This window comes from Hydra vulgaris, chromosome 04 (genome assembly GCF_038396675.1).
Source record: "Hydra vulgaris chromosome 04, alternate assembly HydraT2T_AEP".
In the NCBI taxonomy this organism is placed as follows: Eukaryota; Metazoa; Cnidaria; class Hydrozoa; order Anthoathecata; family Hydridae; genus Hydra; species Hydra vulgaris.
Window position 1 is genome coordinate 16,043,585 of NC_088923.1, and position 27,447 is coordinate 16,071,031.

At 28.2% G+C, this 27,447-nt stretch overlaps 1 protein-coding gene across 1 annotated transcript; it reads left to right on the top strand.

Moving 5' to 3' along the window:
* Positions 1-1,509: 1,509 nt before the first annotated feature.
* LOC136079595 (ubiquinol-cytochrome c reductase complex assembly factor 2-like) lies at positions 1,510-26,015 on the top strand. Its single transcript, XM_065795584.1, has 5 exons — positions 1,510-1,571; positions 1,968-2,129; positions 12,979-13,044; positions 16,299-16,368; positions 25,711-26,015. The coding sequence occupies exons 2-5, from the start codon at positions 1,980-1,982 to the stop codon at positions 25,806-25,808; spliced, it is 384 nt and encodes a 127-aa protein (XP_065651656.1). The 5' UTR covers positions 1,510-1,571; positions 1,968-1,979; the 3' UTR covers positions 25,809-26,015.
* The last annotated feature ends 1,432 nt before the right edge of the window (positions 26,016-27,447 follow it).

A 27,447-nucleotide genomic window follows, 5' to 3' on the forward strand; every position in this document is an offset into this window, starting at 1 on the left:
ATTATGTATGTGGCTTATGTATGTGGCTTCCACAAATCCAACAATTTTAATAAAATTGTTGGATTTGTGGGAAGCCACATTAGGGGTTGTCCATAAATTACGTTACGCACTAGAGGGTTGACGGAGGAGTGGTAATGGTTTTGTGACGACTTTTTGTGTACGGTACTTGTTTTTAAAGAGTTACTATGTTGTGACGAGAGGAGGGCAAGGGTTAAAAATTGCGTGACGCAATTTACGGACGACCTCAGTCCATAAAATACATCACGCAATTTATGGACTTTCATAAATACTTAAAAGCATTCATGCTAATTTATACATTAATAAAAATGCTTCCGAGAGTGAGTATTTTTGATTTCCAATGACATTTGGCAGAAGGGAAATCCCATTTTACAATGAAAACTTTGGCAGCAATTTTATTAGTTAAATTATGATTAAAAATAATTCTTCTAGCAAGAAACTAAATTATTTAGTTTCTTGCTAGAAGAATCATTTTTTCTTAGCATTTCTTGCTAAGAAACTAAATTATTTAGTTTCTTGCTCACGCTTTTTTAAAATAAATAAACTTAAAAAAAAAGGCGCTACTGCAGTTTCTCCCCCCCCCTTTTTTTTATTGCTGATTATGAAAGAGAATTTTATGCTGATTAAGAATCGTATAAAAACATAGGTCTGGAAATCAACAAAAAGTGCTCTAATTCGCTGTTAAAGTTTAAAAAATTACACTAAAAAACGCTAATATTCGCCATTTTTTAAAACGTTTTACATCAAAGTTTACATTTTGAAATCAATCGGTTAGAAAATCTTTTTTTAATTATGCAACCCGGTTTTTATTGTCGTCAAAATTAAATTATATTTAAATTAAATGTTTTTAATAATATATTTTATATATTTTTAATTAATTTTTTAAAAATTAATTTAAGATTTTGCTTTTTAAATGTACATAAATCGACTGACAAATAGGGATTGGCGCAATTAAATGTACATGCAACGACTGAAAAATAGGGATTGGCGCAATTGAATGTACATACATCGACTGACAAATAGGGATTGGCACAACTAAATGCACATATATCGACTGACAAATAGGGATTGGCGCGTTTAAAAGTACATGATTTGAGACAGGGTTAGGGTTTGGGTCAGAGATAAACCAGAAAATGATGCGCTCAGCATTTTTTAATAGTTTTGCTTTACATTTTTGATAGAAACCAGGCTTTTTTAAATTTATCGTTGAAAAGAATTTTATTTATAACTGAGTATGAAAAAATGGCGAATATTAGCGTTTTTTAGTATAATTTTTTAAACTTCAACAGCAATTTAGAGCACTTTTTGTTGGTTTTCAGACCTATGTTTTTATACGATTCATAATCAACATAAAATTCTCTATCATATTCTGCAATAAAAAAAAGGGGGGAAGAAACTGCAGTAGCGCCAAAAAAAATTGGTTTAATAGAGCTGTTAAAAATATAAAAACATTGTTTAATTTCCATAGATTTATTTCTATTTTATTTTAATTTACAGCATTTGGGGATAGAAGTAGGGCTCATAATCAATGCATGAGTCAGGATTAGGGTTAGGTTAGAATTTTAAAATAATTTTTAAAAATATTCTGATAACTGTATGGTGTAAAATGCAATAAAACCAACTTTAAAAAGTTAGTTTAGACTAAAAATGACATAACAGTTTGGATCTCAATAATAAATAACAAATAAATGGCTTGGTTCTTTTGTCACAGAATGACAAATTGGCTTGGATCCTTTTTAAAAAAAAAGTATATAATAGTATATTTTTGTTCCATCAGAACATAAACTGAATTTTAGGGCAAGTGTGAGGTTGTTTCCCTTGTGTTTACACCATCTAACTATGATATAGTTGTCAGAGCATCACTCTAAAGAAAAATATTCCTTTTGTAAATACCATTTTAAATTGCATATTTATTCCAGATGATTAAGTAGTACAGTTATTGTAAATAGATTTTCTATTCAATGGCAAGTAAAGAAGTTTATCGCTTACTTTATAAAGAATTTATGAGGGTTTGTGACCAATGGCCGATTGATGCTTCCAGATCAGGTCGAGATTTTGGTGAATATTTAAGACATAATTATAGAGGAATATACAAACATGAGGATTTTAATGTATGTAAAATGTTACTATTTTTTACCATTTTTTGAATGTTGTTTAATTTTATAAAATATTAATTATTAGGAGAAGCCAACTCTGACTTAACACACCTCCTGCCTTGGTGCTGTTGTTTAAGCAAAGGCTAGAGATGGTGTCTTGATCAAAATACTCAGCTTGTGCAGATTTTAAATCTATCTGACTACTATCTTGTAGAAGGCTTCCTAGGTAAAGACTTGATAAGTAAACAGATTCTATCTGTTGACCAGTTTTGTACCTCTTTTTTGTCTTTTAGGCTGGCATAGTTGTATTTATAATACATTGTTTCCAGTTAAGAATGTTGAATGTTGGATCTTCTTGACTAATTGCATGGATTTTGCTATGTCTCTGTTTTTATGATTAGGCAACTCATTCTATTATTTCTTAATTTGAGTACAGTTCTAAAACTCAGTTTAATGGTTCTAAGGCTGGCTGTTAATCAGGTTTCTAGAACTCTTTGGTAGCTCTCAGAGAGGCTGATTCCATCAACAGCTTTAAAGCATCAGAATACTAACAGTGACATGTTGTGCATGGATTGTGTCCCTGCTCGTACTTTTGGTGTGCATTGTTGAGTCTACATTTGGAACCTTTTGTTATGGCTTAGGGTTTATTAATAGTAATGAGGCAATTACTTGGACTATTAGATAGTGTTCTGAGTCACAAATAGTCAACTTTCCAACTCGCTTTCCAGACAATCTGAATCATTTCTCTACTTAACTTATGCCTTGGTTCTGATCCTAACCAGTGCTCAGTTTCTCCACATTCACCCTTAGGTGCTTCTGATCTTGGTTTGATTTCTCTAAAACTATTATCTCATTCTTCTTCATCATCAAAATCCCTCAATCATCGTACCTCTTACAACTACCTTGAAGTTGACTGGGACTCTTTCTGTAATTTTCTTTGTAATGGCCCTTGGGTAGAAATCTTTCGCCTTCCTTCTGACAAATGTGCTTCTTACATAACATCTTAGATTATATCTAGCATGGAATCTTTTTTTCCCTCTCAACGGTTCCAAGTCAAGCATCACACTCCTCCATGGCTTTCCTCTCATTGTGCTGCTGCAATTTCCAATCGTAACCATTACTTTCATATCTATCAGCAAAACAATTCTCCAGAAAACAGACATGTTTACTACTGTTAGAAACAATTGTAAAAGGGTTTTGTCTAACTCTAGAGCCTACCATTCTCAGGTCACAAAATCTCGTAATTTATCTCAAAAATTAGGTTCTCGACACTGAAAAGCAGCATTTGTTATCCCTATTTTCAAAAATTCTGATCTTTCTTGAAAACCATGTAACAAATCCATTGCAAAATTAACGTCTGCTAAGGTTGCATCTCTTTATTTTGCTTTCTATTTTTTTTACTCTGAATTCTATTCTTTATCTCTATAAATCTCTAATCCGACCTTATATTGAATACTGTTATGATATTTGAATCTCTGATGATGTCTCTTCTCTTTTAGACAAGGTGCACAAACACTTTGTAAACATAGTTGGACCTGCTCAACCATTGCTACAATGTTGTAATGTTGCTTCTCTTTCTCTTTTCTATAAATACTATAGCTTCTCTAAAGAGCTAGTGCCTCATGCTGTTTACTAAAATTCATTCTCATGATACTCATCATTCAATTAAGGCTCATCCTTTTACATTTGACTGTTCCTTAGTGCTCTGAAAATTCTTTTTCAACTTTTTTTCTTTCCCTTGAACATCAGTTTTTTGGAATTCCCTCCCTTAATCTTGTTTTCCTGATTTATAAAATTTGGTATCTTTAAAAGTCATCTGTTAATCATTATTTTGCTTTATAAACTTCATCTTTCCTCTTCTAGTAAATTTCCAGTTTAAATAGTGGTTGCTTGCAGTTTTGTTGAAAGTGAATGTTTAAAAAAATAATAATACAGGGGAAAAAAGAAACCCTATTTAATATATGAACCAAATAAGCAAGATGGAAAGATTTATATGTTCCTTTTGCTATAGCATCGTCTAAAAATGGACCTCAAATGATAAGTATCATTGAAAAATGTTGAAAGTGTCCTGATAAAGTAAAACATCTAGATGTAAAAAATGCAGATAAAAAAGACAAATTATGAATCATCAGATAAAGATCTGTATATAGATATATATAGTCTGGCTATATATATAGATATATATAGTCTATATATATAGATATATATAGTCTGGGTGACTAAGAATCAGAAAGCTCTAACTAATGCAGCAACACCAACACAATACTACTGCATAAATGGTTTTTTATATTTTAAATATTTATACTTTAGTATGAATGTTGACGTTTTGTATGAATGTTGGCGTTAGTATCTTTATTTAATGACAAACATCTAATTTAAGAGATGTCATATAAGTAAGTTTTATTTTCAAATAATTTTTATTCTAGTTAATAAGTTATTAGATATATCAAAGATGCTTATTGAATTTAATTTTTATTTTTTCAAAACAATTTTTATTTTTTCAAAACAATTTTTATTTTTTCAAAACAATTTTTATTTTTTCAAAACAATTTTTATTTTTTCAAAACAATTTTTTACGCATTTGCAAAGTGTACGCAAATAATGATAACTGATATGCAATAACCTAACGATTGTAAATTGCTGTCCATTAGTACTAAATAATGGATTTTTCTCAATTTAGTTTGCTAAAATTATTTACAAATTAAAAAACTTGAAGAAATCAAAATAAAAGTAGCTAAAAATAAAATAAAAGTTGTTTTTCTTTTTTAAAACTTTTAAAAATAATATCATATTTAGTATTTAATAATAAGCTAATAAAAATATCATGTTATTGGTGTTGTTAAATGCAAAATAAAAAATGAAAACTATAATAAACATAATAATTCTATACATCCTATTAGATCATATATATTTCAGCAAAACTTAAAAATTCTTTTCAAAATTTTTAAAAGTGGTTTTAATATGCAAAAATATTACTTCACTTTAAAAAAAATAAGAAAATTAAAAAAATAGGCACACTGTAGAAGCAATCGTAATGTTTAAGCATGGTTTTTTTAAAGTAATTGCGAATGCATTTATTTCAAGTGAAATTTTGCATGCTTTTGTTATCGCATGCAAATACCATGCTAAAACATAATTACTTTTTTTGATAGCGTACTTAGTTATTTTACTTAACAGTAACGCTGTTCAAAGAAGTAATCATGTTCTAACATGGTTTCTTTTAAAGCCTTTAAAATGTGCTCTAAATTTTAGTAATTGTTTTTTATTATAAAAATACCGATTTGTATTAAATTCTATGATTTATAACAAATAATTTTTTTTACATAAAATAAAAAACTATTAATTGGATAATTGTTTGGAAATATTGCTTAAGTTATGCGTTCGTTTTTAAAAATTTTAAGCAAACGCCAATGTTTGTATACACAAAAATAGAGAAACGTGACGTTCATTTTTCTGTCATTTTTTAAACAAACGTTTTCACATTCATTGATTTGTTGCGCCCTGCAAGATTATGTTTGTTACGTTAATGTAACTAGAATATATACATAACAAGTGTCATTTATTGAAAAAATTCTTTAGACAAGCGTTGTTTTTACTGCTTATAAAAAAGTATTATATTTCCATATTGTAATAGAATGCAGGCATTTTAAGAATTTTAACAACAATAAAAAATTCTATCATAAAAGTGAATACTATATTAAAGTAATTAATATATAAAATATGTTTTATTACATAAAATATAAATTATTATCCAATAGTTTAGTGTAATAATTTTATTTTTTTTATCAGTTAAATAAGTTTTTCATTTTAGTTACAATGATAATTATACTTTTGAGAGAAAAATTATACTTTTGCGAGAGCTATAAATTGCTCTCATAAACTGTTTTAGGGGAGTGAGCTTCCCGTCGAGGCCTGGTACAGTGTAGGACTTTTATCTTATAAAGGCCTACTTGCAATATATATATATTTTTTATGACAAATATAACAAATAATTTAAGACTAAATTACTACACAGTATAAAAATGTTTATAAAAATTAACAATCCTCATAGATTTATTTGAGCACTTAAAGTCTGATATTATATTGGCATGGTATTATATACTAAAATATTTACAATGTCAAAATTAAAATGGTAATTTACTTATATGACGTATAGTTCCTGTGTATGATGAGTGCAACATAGTAGTTAAGAAGTACAACATGACAAATAAACATTCCCATACAGTATACTTAGATTTATAATTAACTTATAGCTAATTTAATTTTTTATTAAAAGTATAAAATGAAATTGGTGTTGATAACCTCTAGTTAGTGGGTTTTAGTGCCAAGCAAAAATTTCTTTAGATCAAACCATTATATCTTTCAACTTTTAGTCCATTACTAGTAGTAATTTGGTAGATGTAATTTGAAAAACTACAAAAAGTGAATATTGGTATAAACATTTTACAACAGTTGTACTTTTGGTTTAAATTCTGAACAAATATTTTAGTTTGAACAAGTTCTCTTGACTATTTCTGTAGAAAATGGTTCTTAGGTTTAATTAAATGAAGCCCATAAATGATTCTTGTATGACAAAATGTCAGTTTATTACATATATATATATATATATATATATATATATATATATATATATATATATATATATATATATATATATAGGACCCTTAGATGTTGTCCGAAAGTTTTTTCGATATTTTGTTGACAAAAAGTAAAAATTAAAATGCAAGACCGGAATTTTTTTTTTTTAATAATGATAGACTGCCTGCCCCAACCAAACCCTCAGTCGATGTAGCAGCACTCCCTTGCGGGTCAGGCTATTTGTCAGTCGATGTAGCAGCACTCCCTTGCGAGTCAGGCTATTTGTCAGTCGATGTAGCAGCACTCCCTTGCGAGTCAGGCTATTTGTCAGTCGATGTAGCAGCACTCCCTTGCGAGTCAGGCTATAAGATAGTCGATGTAGCAACACTCCGCGCATGATTTACAGTAAAAAAAATAAAAATAAAAACATTTTATTAAAAAAAATAAAAATAAAAACATTTTATTAAAAAAAATAAAAATAAAAACATTGTTTATATTGTTAAAAACATTCAAAATGTTATAAAAACATTCAGAATGTTTTTAAAAACATTCTGGTCAATTAAATTTGCGTTTTTGTGGTTTTTTTAAAAAACGATTAATTTGTAATTAAATTAATGGTTTTTACTTTCGTCCAACACGGAAATGTTGGACGAAAGTCAAAAGTAATTAAAAGTGACGTATGTGTTGGCGTAAGAATCACTTTTTTCCTTCCGCTCTTCCTAAAGCCAACAAACTATAGATCTATATATATATATATATATATATATATATATATATATATATATATATATATATATCCATATATATATATATATATATATATATATATATATATATATATATATATATATATATATATATATATATCCATATATATATATCCATATATATATATATATATATATATATATATATATATATATATATATATATATATATATATATATATATATGGATATATATATATATATATATATGGATATATATATATATATATATATATATATATCAGAGAAAAAAATTTGACACAAAGGGATTGCCATAAAACATAAAAACAAGGTCTGCGATTTTATATATATATATATATATATATATATATATATATATATATATATATATATATTTACATAAAATCGCAGACCTTGTTTCTATGTTTTATGGGGTTTATATATATATATATATATATATATATATATATATATATATATATATATATATATATATATATATATATATATATATATATATATATATATATATATATATATATATATATAATTATATATATGCACACACACACATATATAATTATATTAAAAATTTCCATAGTTAGGATTCATCCATAATTATTCTATTCTACAGTACTATTTTTATAACTGTTAAACATAATAAAAAACTACACATAAAAAAAGTCTGTAAAAACCTAATTATTTTACAATTTAACTGGAGCCAAATTAGTTAAAATACCCAAAACTAGAAAAAGATTTTAAATAATAGTAAAATAGTAAAAGGTATTAACTAGTGCCCTGACTTCTAACTCGTCAAAAATGAGGAACTTTATTGCAATTATACTTAAAAAAACAAAAGTACTTAAAAAAACAGTCAGTGAATTCAAGTTTAAGTTTAATTTTGTAACAAATAAGCAAATTGATACAAAGATGTATGCCTGGGCAAAGCATGTGACAGTTAGAGTCTGAAAATTAAAAAGTGAAAAAAAACCAACTGAAATATATATTTTCATTGAGTTCACTACCAACAATTTTGCAAGCAACCACTATTAAAGTTAGAAGTTAATAGAAAGCAACAAGAAGATTTTAAAAGCAATTTTGAAGGTTCATTTTTTTTTTTTTAATTATATGAGTCAAAACATGAAATCAGGAGAGAATTTAAAAATTAAATGATATGTATGAGTCATAAAACCATGAAATCAGGAGAGAACTTAAAAATTAAATGATAAATTTTAATAACAAAATTAAACAAAACTTTTTAGCATTTTAGTGGTATAACCCTAGGCTTATTTGAAAATTCCAATTCTGAAGAAATACTCGTGTATATATTTATAACTTTATATTTATAAATTATAATAATTTAGAATAAAAAACTTTAGTAATGTTCTATAAACCTATGTCATGAATATCAAGTCCTTTAACTACTTTTTTTTAATTAACCAACTTGTTAGCTCAATGAATCATCTTCTGTTTTATATTTTAAGCATAGGTGTTTTTAGGATTTTTAAAGTCTTTTTTACTATTAAAGAAGTTAATAAAAGTTATTAAGTATTATTTTTGACTTAAAATAAGAGTCATAACATTATTAAGAAAAAAAGACTCCTTGACTGTGTTAGTCTTCTTTAATATAAGGGAATAAATAAAAAAACGCAATTGTTGCACAGTTTTAATACATTTCAACAATAATAATTTTTTTTAAAAATCTTTCATGACTCATTAATCCAAATGTCATTAAGTTTTTGAAACTATTTTATATGAACAAATCTTGATATTTATTAAGTCTAGATTCGATAAACTTGTGTGTGGTTTCTGAAGAGATTGAAGTACTCAGAAATCACTTTTTTTGTAACTTGATAAGTGGCATAAATGTATTAATAATAGAGGTGTTGTTGGAATAATATTAATGGAGCTCTCAAAAGCGTTTTATACAGTTTTAAGTTTGAAATCCAAATAAAAACTGTGAAATATTTTACCATTAAAAAAAAAAAAAAATTGATCAGATTGTTATTGATATTTATAAATTAGTTTTTGTTTCCTTTAATATCATTTTTTCATTGTTTTATCTTTTGCAAAATTGGTTATCAATAAAATATGGAAAATTACTTCAAGTTTTAGGGCAACTGGAATTGTCCCATTTAATCGGCAAAGCATATCAACATTTTCTTGACTCAATCTTGAATATCTTAGGTTTAAAATAAATCCTGCAGATCTAAATATTCTTTCTGATGAACAAATTGATGCCACAATATAAAGATATTTTTTGGTCTCTGAAAAGCTTTCAGTTAGCTTTAATTTATCATGACTCATTAATTCTAATGTAGTCAACTCTTGCTGCTGTAAAATTTCACTTTCTTTTTTGTTATCACGTTCAAAATGAATTTCATGAAGTATGGATAACCTGATTTTATTATTATCACTCAAAGATGTCCTTAGATATTTTTATTAGCAGCTCTTAAATATGCTTCATTAAAAATTTCTCTAAGATTTTCTATTTGTATTCGTCTTCCTGAATGGTTTCGCATCGATCTCATTAATGCTTAATTAAAAACGGTTTTCAAAGGCCTAAAAAATCCACGGTCTTATGGTTGAAGTTTAAACTTTTGTCTTTTACATTATAAAGCAAAAGTTTTTCACTTCTTGTTTTATGATTTTTCATCTTCCAAAGATAATATGGTTTTTATGCGCCAATTCTAGCTCTAAAAAATTATTACCGTTTAATACGTTTTCTTTGCTTTGTACTAAAGTTTGTACTTTGTACTAAAGTTTGTACTTTGTACTAAAGTTTGTACTTTGTACTAAAGTTTGTACTTTGTACTAAAGTTTGTACTTTGTACTAAAGTTTGTACTTTGTACTAAAGTTTGTACTTTGTACTAAAGTTTGTACTTTGTACTAAAGTTTGTACTTTGTACTAAAGTTTGTACTTTGTACTAAAGTTTGTACTTTGTACTAAAGTTTGTACTTTGTACTAAAGTTTGTACTTTGTACTAAAGTTTGTACTTTGTACTAAAGTTTGTACTTTGTACTAAAGTTTGTACTTTGTACTAAAGTTTGTACTTTGTACTAAAGTTTGTACTTTGTACTAAAGTTTGTACTTTGTACTAAAGTTTGTACTTTGTACTAAAGTTTGTACTTTGTACTAAAGTTTGTACTTTGTACTAAAGTTTGTACTTTGTACTAAAGTTTGTACTTTGTACTAAAGTTTGTACTTTGTACTAAAGTTTGTACTTTGTACTAAAGTTTGTACTTTGTACTAAAGTTTGTACTTTGTACTAAAGTTTGTACTTTGTACTAAAGTTGTACTTTGTACTAAAGTTTGTACTTTGTACTAAAGTTTGTACTTTGTACTAAAGTTTGTACTTTGTACTAAAGTTGTACTTTGTACTAAAGTTTCAATTTACTAGTCTTATTGTTTACGTCACTTTTAAAAAAAAAGTTTTTCTGAAATGCAAACATTTTCCCACATGAGTCATGAAAACCAAATTTGCAATAAAAAAACAATACTTACATTACAAGTGTCATAATTGCTTTGTATTGTACATATAGTATACAAAAATATAATATAAAAGTTTCTACTCTTTGAATTTATAAAAAAATATTAATAAGTAAAATTCTTTCTAAAAAAAAACTCTATAGCTAAAACACAATAGTTATGGGCATCAAAATTAATCATATATTTGCAAATTGAGTCATGCACAATCATAACATGTTATTAAAAATGATAAAATAATTAAAACGAAAACTTTTAAGATTTTTGATAAAAAAAATACATTACTTTTGAATAAAAATAATGATCCTGATATAAATCTTTTTGAAGATATTGAAATCGAGTCTTGTTACTGTAATATGGAAGTATTATATCGGCACAATGCAATCATCATTTACATTATAACGTAATACAGGCTTTTTCACTTTTTATGTTTAATATTTTTTAATACTTTGATTTTGAATGATTGATTGATAGCAATTTTATAGCTGTATTTGCTATTAATCAGTCTATGATTGAGTCAAGTTATTCAGGACATTGAATGCTGGATTTTCTTGACTCAATGCATGGGTTTTGCTTGTGTCTCTGTTTTTATGATTAGGCGATTTATTTTATTATCTCCTAATGAGGGTACAGCTCTAAAACTTAGCTTTATGGTTCTGAGGCCGGCTGGTAGTTAGGTTTACCAAACTCTGTGGTAGCTCTCAGAGAGGCTGATTCTATCAACAGCTGTAAAATGTCAGAGTACTAACAGGGCCATGTAGCGCATGGATGGTGTCCCTGTTCGTACTTTTGGTTTTGAAATGCTTTTGAATGGTGTATGAAACTTTATTCATGACTCAATCTATTTTCAGAAAATAGAAATTCTAAACATTCAAAACCTAGATTTTGAATCATTAACTATTGTTTGTTTGTTTATTTTCCCGTTTAATAACTTTTACAATTTAAAATTTTTTAAATAAAAACACTGGTGGGGCAAGTAGAAGACATTTTGTCTTATCACCGAGCCCCAATCAAACATATTTACAACCACTATTGTTGCCAAAACAAGCAATCACTATTAAGTTGTGAGTCATTAGAAAACAAACAATACTGTTAAAGAGCAAGGAAACAGTTGACACAAGACTTGAAAAGTTGGAGGTTGTATAAGTCAAGAAAATATGAAGATGAAAAAGAGTTTAAAAGCATTGATGTACAAAGAAAATAACAAAAGCTTTTATAACATGAAGGGACAGATACAGTAAAATGGTGTGACTTTGCTGAATGACTAGTCAAGTAGGAATGAGTTTTTGGTTAATGAAACTAAATATGGTTGCTTGTTTGAGCAGCAAACCATGAAGTTATTTATAGAAAAGAGAAAGAAATGCAATTTTATGATGATGGGCTAGATTGCAGACTTCAACCACAGGTCAAATATTGTCTCCTGAAGCAATGTTTGAATACTGTCAAAAGTCAATCAGTAAGAGCATGTTTGCTTATGTTACTGAAGAAGAAATGAAGCTTCTACAAAACAAACTTGTTGATAGGTTTTTGATAGCAACCACTGTTACTGGGACCAGAAATTTCCATCAATTTGTACCTTCTCCTTCATAAAGATGAAAAGGGTATCTGATAATGATGATTTTGCTCTAATAGTTGACCTCAATAAATTAATTGTTCATATTGACAATGGCATGTGGCAACATCTGTTTTGCAAATACAACAAACTGGCTTGGTATGATTTCTGAAATTAGTAACGAGAATGATGATTAGATGGTAAAGTTCATGCATCTACATTATCCAAGTTGGTCAATTGCACTGATCAAACCAGAATGATATCTTAAAAAATTAAAACTAGTAATTTAGTTGAACCTGCTCTATCTGCTAAGCTTAAGCCACTGCTCCATCGTTATATTTTTCTAACTCGTACAATAAATTTCAAATTAAGTTTTTCACTTTTTCATGTTTCATTGATAGGTTCCACTAGTTAAAGTAGTTCTGATGGAGTTAATAAGTTATAATGGAGTTATGATAGAGTTATTAAATTTATTTTTGAACTTTTCTTTTAAAATAATTTAAATATGTTTGATGTAGGCTGAAGAAATGAAAAAAACATTGGATGCTTTGGTCAAAATTAGTTCAAATTACTATTACAAAAAGGTAAAAGTGTTTTGTGTATTATTTTTATTATATTTTTATGGATTATAATGACAAAAAAAAATATGTTGATAATCTATATTTTTATTATTTATTTTTAATGTTTATGAAACTCTTCTATGATACTATTTTTTTATTTTTTACTCATTCTTTAGAGTATCTCTTTTACTAATTTTTTTTTTCTTTGCTCTTCCTTACTCTTAATATACCCTTAGACGTCATAAGACACTAGGTATATGCGTTGTATAGTTTTCTATGAGCTTTAACCATGGGCAATAATTTAACAATTAATGCTATAAGAATTTATGAAATATCTTTAAACATGGTTCTAGTGCAGGTATGGACAACCTTTGATATTTTATGGGTCAAACTTTAGTGTGCAAAATACGTTTGTGGGCTGCATTTAAAAGTAGTGCATTTTAAACTAGTGTTTTAAAGTAATAACTTTTAACGATTCATGCCAAGACATGAAATAATATGACATTGTTATTATAATACAATTTATTCAAATAACAAAATTAAATGAAAAAAATAGGTAAAACATTATCAAATCGTGAAATTTGGAATTATTACAAACTAAATTAAATAGTGACACTGAAATCAATGAGACACTTGAGCATGAAATTGGGAAACTAATTCATCAATGTTTGAATTAATTCCTCTGAAACAAAGGCGTAAAGATTTTCCAAATTTTTTATTAACTTTCATCATTGAAAAGAAGTGTTTGCATTTATAAGTACTGCCAAACTGTATTTATAAGTACTGCATCTTAGAAATGTCACAAAAAGATTGATTTGTGTAATCAATCTTTTCGTGAGTTTTCTAAGATGCACAAAATGGTCAATCTTCAAAGTATTTTTTGTAGGAATCGCACAACTCCATAACAGTCTTCAAATTAGATTTAAGAAGTGAATTTTCTTAAATCTTAATCAACTTCATTTGCAAGTGTATTGGAGCAATTTGAATATTACTTTTTGTTGGAGTAGCAAATAAATTGAAAGTCTTCCATGTTTTTAAAACCACTAAATCTATTCATAAATTGCACTAACAGTAACTTGAAAACTTAAACTTGAAAACTTAAACTTGAAAACTTAAACTTGAAAACTTAAACTTGAAAACTTAAACTTGAAAACTTAAACTTGAACTTAAACTTGAAAACTTAAACTTGAACTTAAACTTGAACTTAAACTTGAAAACTTAAACTTGAACTTAAACTTAAACTTAAACTTGAAAACTTAAACTTGAACTTGCATATTGAGCAAAAGCAATATTTTCACATGCAGAAAGCATAGTGAAATGATAACTGATACCAGATGGCATCTGTACCTACCACAAGCGGGTTTTGTTCTGAAACGCTTTCTAATAGCTGTACAAATCATTTACCAACTGTCCTTGTTTCAAACTTAAATCATTCAAATAGCCTGTAAGATTGACCAAAAATCTTAAAAGTCACATATCCATTTTGGGTCACTTAATTCATATAGTAGTTTAAACCATTTAAACCACTATTTAAATTAAGTTTAGAAACTCGTTAAACTGTTTCAGTATTTTCCCTTAGCTTAGCCATCTGACTTCACAATAATATGTTATGTTGTCATATTCGGTTTTTATTTCATCTAAAAACATCTTAAACTGACGATGGGTAAGCCCTCAGCAAATGATGGTAGTAAAAACCATCAATAAAATTGATGGCTTTTACTACTACATTCATCTGGAGTTAAATGGACTCATAACACAAGTTCTGTTGATGGATAATGCAATAAAGGACTATCAAATCATTTTTTTGCACATTTAATTCAGTTGCTTTTTCATTCAAAATTCTGGTGAAACCTTCACATAAGCCAATCATAGAAGGTGCACTGTCTGTGCATGCTCCAACTAATTTTGACCATGACAAGCCGAAACTGATAAATACCTTTTGAACTTCATTTAAAATGTCCTCTCCTCTAGTGGTTTCTTTTAGCAGCTGTAAAGCAAGCAATTCCTCAGTAACAGTGAACTCTTAATCAACATGTCGAATAGCCAGTTGAGCAAATCAGTGCTCTTGTCTAATGTTATGGAAAATGACTCAAAACCAGCCATATGGTCAGTCAATTTTGTTTTTATATCATAAGCCAGCACTTCTATACGTAGTACAACAGTTTGTTTTGACAAACTAATTTTGTTTAAATTCATGTTTCTTTTCAGGTTAAAAAACACTGCTAACTTCTAACATACATAAACCTTGATAAATTCTCCTTTGGCAAATGGTTTTAATGACTTTGCTTATTTTAAACTAACTATAAAGTTTCACAACATTAAGTTGTGTTCTTTGATTAACAAACATTTGCAAACTGTTTTTTCAAATTTGCGGTAAGCATCTAGATTTTGTCTTTTCTTATTTGTCCTGTCAGTTGCCTCTTCATATTAAATTCATTCAAATGTAATTTTTCCGATGGCAAAGTTCAAATATAATGTTTCCTATAGAAAGTTAAACGTTTCCTATGGAAGCCACTGCTTTAATGTAAAATTGTTGATTAAAAGATGCAGAAAATTGTTTAAGAATCTGGGCAACTGTTACTGTCATAATTGTGTCTACTGATTTCATGTTTACAATTATGGAATTATTTGTTGTAGTTTTGCACATAAATTGCTGGAGTTGCAATGTTTTTGTTTAGCTTTGATATCTGTGGTAGTAAGAATAATTACTTAAATAAAAATGAAAATAGATAAATCAGAACTCTATAATTGAACGGTGAAAAGAGGAACAGTACTAGTCCAATATTTTCATTTTGAGATAATCAATGTTTAAGTTTTAAACAGTTATAGATAAGTTAAACAGTTATAAATCTACTTTATGGCAAAAAATATTGAAAGAAAGATGGACTAGTATTATTTTTGTAGTATATAGAGAGATCGACATAAGTTAAATGAAGTTATGAAAAAAAGTGCAAATAACAAAAATGGACTAGTATTATTCTTCTTCTCACCAATTCAAATGATTTCAAATACATCAATGTTAAACATACTAGCTTAAGTAAGTGCATTAAAGGTATTAACTGTAAGTTACTCATAAAATGTACTTAATGTAAGTGACTCTTATTTAGTTTTTACTTAAAAAATTTTTATGTAAAGTGGGTGACAAATGTTGAAAATCTAAAAGCTAGTTGCTATAAATTTCAAAACAAGTTAGATAAAAACAAAATTATATTATTTTAGTTGATTACATTTTTTTAATTTGTTTTTTCATTTTTTATATATGTTCAATTTCACTTTAGTATCCTCGTGTTAATGAAATAAATTATACTGGGTTAGAAGTTTCAAAATGTCAAGAAGCTTTGTCAAATGGTAACATTACTTAAGTGAATTATATGGAATTTTTTTTTTTAATTTAATGAATTTAGACTTTCTAAGAGGAAAATGCAAAGTTCATCTAAAAGAATATTTTTTGAACCAAAATAATTATGAACAAAAACTTAACAAAAAAATTGAAATACCTAATTTGTAATTGTTTTTTTTCTTCTGTCTTTTAATAATTAGATATTATAATTTCTCCCTGCTCAGCCAGTTTAGCAATGCAGTGCTTATATTTAGAGTTATGTTTAAATCATGTCTTAACAACTACAGATCAGACCAGCAGTTGATTAGTTGCTTAATTAACTAGAGTCTTTTTATATATTTAGTTAAAAAGCTGGAAAATGGCAAAATCAAAACCAGTTCAGACGTTTTTGCATAATTTATTTTTTAGCAGTTTTTAAATATAAATCGAAAATATAAAGTTTTTACTATAATAAATGTCCTTCATACATTGATACTGCCCGTCCAAACTCATTGATGTCCATCATACATTGATACTGCCTGTCCAAACTCAAAGCCTCAATAAAAATAATGAAACCCTGAAAGTTATCCTCGCAGTCGGAAAGTCACATGATTATGCGCAATTTCAATGGCGCAAATAGTTACCATCTTGGATGGGGGAAAACTAAGTTATAAATTGTATGTAAATGTGAGTTTTAAAGTTTTAAAAAAGATATGTCAATTTATAAATATTTTGAAAAATTAGATTTTAACGCTGCAGAAAGGTACAAAAACAAACTTGCGATCCTTGGAATCAATAAATGACCGTACAAGTTCCCTGCAGATGCTTGGAAAGATGACCCAACAGAATGGCCATCTGTTCAATACCATGATGTGTATCATTATTTAATAAAAAGTCCTAAAATCTTTTCTCCTGAGGCTATGGATAACTAGCCTATTATTATAAGCATTAGATTCTTATAAGTATTTTGTCTCTGGTTGGGTTCAAGAAGTTTTACATATGACATTGAGCTCAGGTTTTGTTGTTTTTAAAGCAGAAGTTAGACCATCTTACGGAACAAATGACCCAACTCACACATCGTGGATTGCTGTTAACAACAAAGGATCAATTATCTCAAGTCACTGTAACTGAGGAGGGTGAGTTAAATTAAAAATTTTTTTTACTTTTCCCCAATTTTCTAGCCTTATGTAAGATTATGTGGGTTAAAGTTATACATAATAACTAATGTGTACATGGTATGTAAATGCTTGACAAGATAATTTAATTTGTAACCGCCCTGGGATGAACTTAAAATAAGGAACAATGTGATAAAGATTTTTTTTTTTTTAATTATTGAAAAATTTATATTTTTCAAATATATATTTCTTACTTTTTTATAGACTTGGTGAAACCTGCTCTCATGTTGCAGCAGTTTTATATAAGTTAGAAGCAGCAGTTTGTTTGGGTTTGACGTCAAAATCTTGCACAGATTTATTATTATGGAATCAAAATTTTACAAAAGATTTTAATCCTGCTCCAATATCTGAGATAATTTTTTACAGTGCTGATACAAAACAAAAAATACGATCAAACATAACAGCTACATTATTAATTGTAAGAGTAAACAATTTTTTTTTTTAACCACTATTATATCTAGTTAATGAGATTAAAATTTAGCTTGTAAAATCCATAATTAATTTTATTTTATTTTATTGACATCAGTTTTTTTAAATTTTTTGTATCAGCTGAAGTGAAACATTTAACTTCACATAATTTAACTTCACATAATTTAAAATGGTTTAGTAAAATCGGCTTTTGGTCTGTTAATAAAACTTAAAAAAATAAATAATATTTTTCCTTAACAGCTAAATAAAGAACATCAGACTCGTTTTCTTGAATCAATAAAGAAGAACAATCCCAAAGTTTTAGCGTTATCGTTGTTTGAAGGATTTCAAATGCCGTTTGCCTTTTTTCAAGAATTTGAGCCAGCCAGATTGCCAAAGACACTAAGGAGTCTGTGTCTCCCATCAAATGTTCATAAACCTAAATAAGCAAAATTTATCAATTGGAGTAGTGAAACTTTTAAATTTGCTATTAATTACCACACAGCAACAATACCGGATGAAGTAACTAGAAATCAGTCGTCTTCCATTTCTTGGTAAGAACACAGGTGTGGTCGTATAACTGGGTCTGTTACGCATGATGTTTTTAAAGCATCTATTGAAAATCCACCTTAGTCTTTAGTTAGGAAACTTACAAAACCAAACTTTTGTAAAAGCAATACACCTTCATTATTATGGAAAATGAAGAATTCGCATTAGCTGAGTAAGTAAATATCAGTTCTGATTCACATACATGAGTGAGTCCCATTGCCTGTCAGTGGTCATGATTCACAATGATGTTAAAGTAAAAACTTTTGGTTTCGTAGTTTCACAAGAGAAACCATGGCTGGGTGTGTCTTCTGATGGTTTGTACATTGTTCATGTTGTGGGTACGAAGTTGTTGAGATGAAATGTCCTTACAGTCTTAAAGATATTGGATTGACTTCTTCGATAGATGATGAAAATTTTATGTAAAAAAATGCAATAACGGCTTCATGTTGGAAAGAACACATTTTAGACAGGTACAACATGGAATGTTCATATTAGAGATGTGTTATTGTGATTTTGTTGTCTGGACTCCAATTGATTTTTTATTTTTTTGAATCGAACATGATCCTGATTTTGTGAATGAGATGATCTCCAAAAGTACAAAGTTCTGGAAAAATATGATCCTACCAGAACTAATGACAAGGAAGTTGGAAATCATAGATCCTACCAGAACTAATGACAAGGAAGTTGGAAATCATAGATCCTATCAGAACTAATGACAAGTAAGTTGGAAATCATAGATCCTACCAGAACTAATGACAAGGAAGTTGGAAATCATAGATCCTACCAGAACTAATGACAAGGAAGTTGGAAATCATAGATCCTACCAGAACTAATGACAAGGAAGTTGGAAATCATAGATCCTATCAGAACTAATGACAAGTAAGTTGGAAATCATAGATCCTACCAGAACTAATGACAAGTAAGTTGGAAATCATAGATCCTACCAGAACTAATGACAAGTAAGTTGGAAATCATAGATCCTACCAGAACTAATGACAAGTAAGTTGGAAATCATAGATCCTACCAGAACTAATGACAAGTAAGTTGGAAATCATAGGTCCTACCAGAACTAATGACAAGTAAGTTGGAAATCATAGATCCTACCAGAACTAATGACAAGTAAGTTGGAAATCATAGATCCTACCAGAACTAATGACAAGTAAGTCGGAAATCATAGATCCTACCAGAACTAATGACAAGTAAGTTGGAAATCATAGATCCTACCAGAACTAATGACAAGTAAGTCAGAAGATGTTAAAACTGTTGAACAACAAAAAGTAGAAGTATTTTACATTTGCAAAAAATCCAACAGCGATTGGGATATGGTAGGTTGTGATCGTTGTGATCAATGGTTTCATCCAATCTGCCTGAAACTAAAAAAATTGCCAAAAACAAAGGTCTGGTATTGTTCAACCTGTTGACAGAAAAAAATGATATTTTATTATGTATATATATATTTTTTTTTGTTTTGTTCCTTTTAAATGACTATATAAATATTTTTTTTAATTAATAGTTTTATGCTGTTTCACAACATTATATAAAGACTTTATATTATCTTATTTAATTTGTGATATTTATAGCTTATCAAAATAAAATTTGCTTTTTCAACTTTTTTTAGTTAGTTAATATAGTTTTCAGTATTTGTTAAATTTTCAATTTTGAAATCATGTCGTAAAGACTGAAAATGATATATGACTTAAAATGTTACAAAATTAAAATTTTATATGCAAGTGACAGAAGAATTAGTTTATGAAAATTCATTTTAAAAAATTAATGAAACTTTCTATTGATAGGTTTAAAAGGAATTAATAACTTATTTATGTTTTGTAAACATTTGTCAAATTATTTAAAGTTATAAGCATCATTGCCTTTGTTAGTAATCCTTGGTGCTTTTATAAATATCTCCATTTTTAATTAACAATTTTATACTCATATATATTTGCATTTATTAATGTTCAGTTAGTATTTTGAAAAAAGGATCTCGATTCATTTTCTCGTAAATTTTTGAAAATCGCAGTCATTAGAGCCTGGGAACAAAAATACCTGTAAAGATTTACCTCACCTAGCCCAAATGTGAAGGTAATGAATTAATAAAATATTTTAATTGACTCATACTAAATTTAAACTCATCAATGGGTTTTAATTTTTATATAAATTTAATTTGTTCCAAAGTTATGACTATAAAATTTACAACGCCCTCATTTTGAGGGGTTCGGAAACTTTAAATGGTTAGGTTTTTTTACTCGATTGCACATTAGACTGAACACCATTTTAAATTTTAAATTTTTACCATGCTCAAAAACTTACTTTGCTTTATTTTTTACCTAAGTACCATTAGATATTTTTTTATTGTATTTAAACTTAAATATATATAATTTTTTCTGTTAAGGAGACCGGTACCAGTTTATCACAGGTCTTTGAGCACCCAGCTAAAAAAATCCGGGTCTGAATACCCGGCACCAGATAAATTTTTCAAGGTTTGAAATTAAGGCTTATGAAATTTTGTGCGCTGCTAATTTGGCGCTAATTAACGTTATTTGTTTTAAATTATGAATGGTAATTTTGTAAACATAACTTAATAATTATTGTTTTTTATGCTTAACGTCGAGTTCCAAATGATCCATGATGTTAAATTCTTATATAATATTAAAGTAATCGGTAATACCCATTTTTTGCCTAAATCCGAGCCGGTCCCTGTCAAAAATAGAGTCGTGATGTATCCAATTTTAGAATTGAAATTTATTTTTAATTTAAAAATATTTTAAAAGCACATTATTTATGCTCAAAGTCAATTGGTTGAGTTATTTTCTTTCTGCAATTACTGTTATCAGTATCTGACAAATAACAAAAATGTTTTTCTTTTCTTTGATTCTAGTTTTCTAGTATTTTCCTTAGAATGTCAAATTCAGAATCTCACAAGTGGCAAAAAGCTACAAATATAACCGATACAAAATTAGTTTCTTTTATTTTCTGCAATTTTTATAATGATTCAAATGGAATTAAATAATCTTTGGAAACAGTTGTTAGGCCTTTAACAATTGGCTTAGAACGTTAGGAAATGGCTTAAGATCATTATTGTCGCAACAAGTCAATTAAGCTTGGTGGTCTTTTATATGATGTTGTAAGTATTGTAAACCCTATTTTGGACTAAACTAGTTTTGAAAATTCAAAGGTTCTCAATCATTTATTTTCAACCTTTAAAATGGCGCTACCTGACATTTTGTATCTAGTGTCTCAAACATTTTTTGATTAAGCTCCGTTAACTTTAGGACAAAACAATAAATTGGCGGAAGGTTATTATTATTTTTTAATTTAATTAATGAAAACGATTTATGTTTTTTACTTAAAAAAAAAAATTTATGCCCTAAGCGTATTGTTTGTTTTTATAATAAACTAGTTTAGTCACGTAATTATTATTTGACTTGCTTGGAACAAACTTCATTGTTTTGTACTATGTTAACATAAAACAATCAAATTCGGAAGTATTTAACGAGATTCTGGAACTTAATTGGAGACCTCAGTGGAAAAAGTTTTTCTTATATATAAAATCTTACATTGCGCATTGAGGTCTTTAAATAATATTTAATTTTCAATTCTGTTCCGCTTTTCACCCCAGAGGGTTCAAGTGACACTAAACTTTTACAGTCATAAAGAATACATAAAAGTTTACCCTAAAATATTACGTATATTATATTATTTACATTATTTATATATTATACTGTGTTATAACATGTGTATTATATTCCTAAGATATTCTAGAAAAGCTAAAAATTATTATAACTTAATCAACATTGATTAAGTCATAATAATAGAGTCATATAGTACTGTGACAAAAAGTGTATTACATGCTAGCGAAGCACAATACTTTCTCCCAAATTCGTTAAAGCAGCACACACCAGAACAATTTTATCACAGCTTGCATGTATTGAATGATTTGCCTCATCCTATAGACTTTTCACTGATCTTATTGACAAGCTTCCTTTTAGAATTTTATTACAATTTTTCGCTAATCCTATAATTCTTTCTATATGAATCCTTACGGATGTAATTTTTCTGGTAGACTTCATCAGCTGATAGCTGGCATTTGTTTTTTACGAATGCAGGAACCAACAGTTCCGAACCGGAACGAGCAGAAAAATTATCTTTCAATGTAAAACGAGGATCAGTCAAAATTTCAATGAGCAATGTTTTTTGTAACTACTACAACATTGCGCTCTTGCTAACAAAGGACCAGGTGACTCAATAAATATTTCAAAACAGTCAATTATTGATGTAAGCCGAGAAAACTTTGACTTGAAAGTGTGGTATGGTTTTGAAAATGTACTCTCGAGCTTCCATTCTAATTAAAAATTCTAATTTTTCTGACATTACATCTATCCATTTACGAAAAATATTCAATAGCTGTTGTTTTACTTATGGAGCACAAATGGGCCAACATATCAAAGCTCATATTGTGTTTCAATTTAACAATTGTTAAAATTATTTGATCTTCCATAATATTTCGAATTGGTCTATGATCACCATTATGTTCTCCTATACAAAAGTAATCCATAAGAGTTGTTAAAACGTCAAACTTTAACCCGGTTAACATCAAGCAATTCTCAGGATTTTCCCGTAAAACTTGAAATGAATAAGGAGACAAGTGCACAGGCAACAATAATTTTTCTCGTAATATATCTCTTTCTGATTGTAAATAATCCATTTCATGGTATATACTTTCTCATCCATATTCACTGACAAAAGACTTCATGGTTATTGTGGGGCTAGTTGGTGAGGCTAAGGGCATATAATTTTGTTCTATCATGTTAGAGCATCCTGCTTTATTGGTCATGTTATTGTGTACTATTGCTTCGATATTTTTAATTTAACTAGATCTTTCAGACTGCATATAATCTATTTCACGGTACATACTTTCTCGTTCACATATACTGATAAGAGACTTCATGGCTATTGTGGGGCTGGTTGGTGAGGCTAAGTGTAGATAATTTTGTTTTATAATATTAGAGCATCTTGCCTTATTGGTCATGTTATTGTGTACTATTTCTTCAATGTTTTCAATTAGACTAGATCTTTCAGACTGCATATTATCTATTTCACAGTACATACTTTCTCGTTCACATATACTGATAAGTGATTTCAAAGTTATTGTGGGGCTGGTTGGTGAGGCTAAGGGTAGATAATTTTATTCGATCATAGTAGAACATCCTGCTTCGTCAGTTATGTTACTGTGTATTATCTTATCAATGTTTTCAATTTGACTTGATAGCAAATCTGGCTGACTTTTAGCAGATGCATGGACAACTAAAATTAAAAAAAATCAAGTTGTGTTACATTTTACAAGTGTTACATGTATGTACATGTGTTTACAAGTGTTACATGTATGTCCATGTGTTTACAAGTGTTACATGTATGTCCATGTGTTTATGTTTATTTTATTAGTATACTTAATCATACCAATCCTTAAATTCTTACCTAATATTTTATTACAATTTAATACACATTGTCGATGAAGAGCTTGATGTTTCTCTCCACATGATTTGTAAGAAAACACAGAAGGTACATAATCTGGATCATTTAATTGGTTGTTTTTTTTGACCTGTGAAAAAAAAAAAACATCGATAGTATAGCTACATGAAATACGCAACAAGTATCTTTAAAAAACTAAATAAATTATGCTAAACAGCTCAAGCAAAAAAAACCTACCAGAAATAAAATGTTTAGAACAAACATAGTGATGTTTGGATTTCGGTGACCAAAGTTTATTTTTGAGAATATTTCCGTCGTTATCTAAAGCAGTACGACTGATTGCATTGAGCCAAAGTTTACGACGTTCTGGATCATGAAGTAAAATGTAATATTTCAAATCTGGATTTTTTATTTTGTTGTTTGAACATCCAAAATCACAACAAATTTTGGGCGTTTTAAAGAATTCTTTTGTTATAGCCACTGTCGCGCTGCAGACAAAAATTTATTTTCCCCATGCAAAATGGTAGCAGTTCGCGCCAAAGATGATTTCCGACGTATTTCCGACTGCGATGATAGCTTTGGTTTTGTTTATCTCTTTTTTTTTTTTTTTTTTGGTGAGGTTTTTTAGTTGTAGTTGTAGATATCTAGAGCTTTAAAAAATTAATTTAATTAATGAAGACCATAGAAAAAATATATATAAACATAATATGAATAAATAAATGATGGTGTTTAATAGTGATTGACCGAAACAGAAAAAAAGCCGAAACCAAAATAAGCCAAAATTTCGGCAAATATTTTAACAATACCGAAATTTTGGCTAGTCAAAATTTATTTTATTAGTTTAGTTTATGTAAAAATGGGATTTTACATTTGCTTTTTTATACTCGTATTATGTTAAAATTAATTACACGTGTATCCTAAATTGAGATTTAATACATAAGTCGGTGATATAAGTTAATAGCAAAATTTAACAACTGGCAGATTTTCTCTGCAAAACAAGATTTTTTCGAGGTATATTCTGAAAATTCTCAATATTTTTGTGAAAATTCTAAAAAAAAACTTTTTCTAAATTAGATAAGTATTGGTTTTCAGTATGTTTTTTAAACCGAAATTTCGGTTTTTACCGAATTTATAAAAAGTACCGAAACCGAAATTTCGGTATCGGTTCAAATTGAAATTTCGGCCGAAACCGATTTTCGGTCGATCACAAGCGTTTAAGGTTTGCAGAAAATAACTTTTTACTAATATTATTTTACCTGTGATACTGCTGAAGTTAACTTGCGTTTAAGTTCAAAGAAAAAATAAGTTTCAAGTTAAACCTTTAAAAATTTTATTTAAATGAAAAAAACGTCATATGATATATGCAGATGGTTATTTTTGTGATCATGTGACATAATTAGTGACGTTTTAGTTGACATGCTGGTGACGTTTTTATTGTACCATGTCAATAACATTCCAGTTGACATGATCAATGACGTTTTTAGTGTGACATGATTAGTGACACTCTAAGCATAAGTCAAAAAATTCAAAATATCAAAGAATTTTAACGAATTTGCTTTTCCTATAATGTGTAAACATTTAAAATAAATCTTGACTCTACCGACTGTAGTGTTGGGCAATTATATTATATAATAATATATTCTATTTAATTGGCTTATTGATTTGATTTTTGCATTGTAGTTATTGCAGTTTTTATAATTGATAATTTATATTTGTAATTTTTTTTTTTTTTAATATTTATATAGATTTATCTCCTTGTTTGTATTATTATAGATAACCAAGTAGCGTTCCGAAAAGAAAGATCTTGGTGGGAAAGGCTTATTAGCAAAAGATCATTATCAGAGAAGTTGGAGGTGCAGTCGAAGAAATAAGTTAGTTTAAACAGCTTCTTTTTCGCCACAATGTTATTCTATTATAAAGTGAACATCGAAATCCAATAAACAAAATCCAGTGAATCTGCACTATTCTATCTTCTACTCCATTATAAAATATGCAACTTTTATTATTAAAAAGAATATTTTTTTTGTACGCTACTGAAACTTAAATTATTTGAAATAAGAGTAATGTATTTGAAATAAGAGTAATGTTTTTTATTCGAGAGTAAGTGTCTTGTAACAATAGAAAAGAATTTTTATTTTAAATCCGATCAAAGGACTAATAGTCATAATTGGGGCAAAAGGGTAAAATTGAGGGGATTCTTATCCTATGTAAGCGTTTTAAATGCACGTTACAATTTTTTTTTTTTTAATTTTCTATAAAAATAAAAAATGTTTATAAAATCGGAAAAAATTTATAAGGGTTACGAATGGTGCCACTTCTAAAATTGAGAGGATCTAAGCCCATTTAAACGATCTAAATGCACATTACAAAAAATATATATAAATTAAAAATAATTTTGACAAAGTTCAAAACAAAATATTTACAACAAATCTATATACATAATCCAACAAAAATGTAAGCAGCATGTAAATGTTAACGCTAAATTAAACTCTTCGTCCATTAAAAGTAGCTACAGAATCGCTCTCAAAAGTTGTTCTCGACGTTGAGTACACTCTTTTTGATGTTTAAATCTATTTATGAAGATTTAAATTTAAAATGAAGCTTTTGCGCTGCTTAGCAAAATGATCTTGGGTTGGTAGAAAATAGTTTCTTTTGAGTGAGACGACATAAGGCCATCATTATATTACGTTATCTTTTGAAAAGTATAGTTTTTGTATATAATAGTTAAACGTATGCTTCAGGAATTTCAAGAACGTTTCAATGTTTTTAGGATTTATAAAGTTATTACTAATTACGTATGAATTACGAAATTTTTTCAAGAAACGTTTGAAATATTTTTAGCGTCAGTAACAAAGGAGGAGTGGGCTTGTATATTGTCGGGGTCGATTTCGGACAAGCGTGTCTAGATATATATATATATATATATCTATATGAGCAGGAGCAGGAAGTTTTAACTAAGACTTTCAATTCACAGCTTATAAACGACCTTTAATAAATACTATAGTTTAACTTTTTAATATCAAGTTGTCTTGAATCTAAACTCTCAAGTTCGACAGAATGCGCTGCGTTTTCTCATTTGATCTCCGTTATAACTTTCGATTTGAATTATCAGAACTTAAGAAAATCAATCAAAAACAATTCAACCTAATCAAAGAATCGAGTTATAGCAAAATACGCATTTTGCTATGATAGTTCGATTCTAATAAAGTAAATTTAAAGCTTTCGTTTTGTTTTGTTTTGTTTTTTGTAGTTATTTAGGTGCTCCCAGAAGTTCTTACGGTCTTATCACAGAGCACCGCGGAAGAGCATTTAAGAAAAAGCTCACGCCTCCATAGCATACCAATGTCGCTTTTAGGGCTGTGGCAGGCATCGATCTCCGGACCTCTGGGTTCTTAGCCAGAACTCTAACCATTGCGCTACGGCAACTAATTTTGATGGTCGGCATCACTTGTCTATAAATAATTAATAAAATCATGTTTCAAATTTCGTCGGCGTATTAGTGCACTTGTC

What these genes read in the sequence shown, in the direction of transcription:
- LOC136079595 (XM_065795584.1), top strand. Translation starts at nt 1,980, where the DNA reads ATGGCAAGTAAAGAAGTTTATCGCTTACTTTATAAAGAATTTATGAGG. An exon ending in ACAAACATGAGGATTTTAAT is followed by an intron (nt 2,130 to 12,978) that starts GTATGTAAAATG and finishes TGTTTGATGTAG; the next exon opens with GCTGAAGAAATGAAAAAAAC. An exon ending in TCAAGAAGCTTTGTCAAATG is followed by an intron (nt 16,369 to 25,710) that starts GTAACATTACTT and finishes GTATTATTATAG; the next exon opens with ATAACCAAGTAGCGTTCCGA.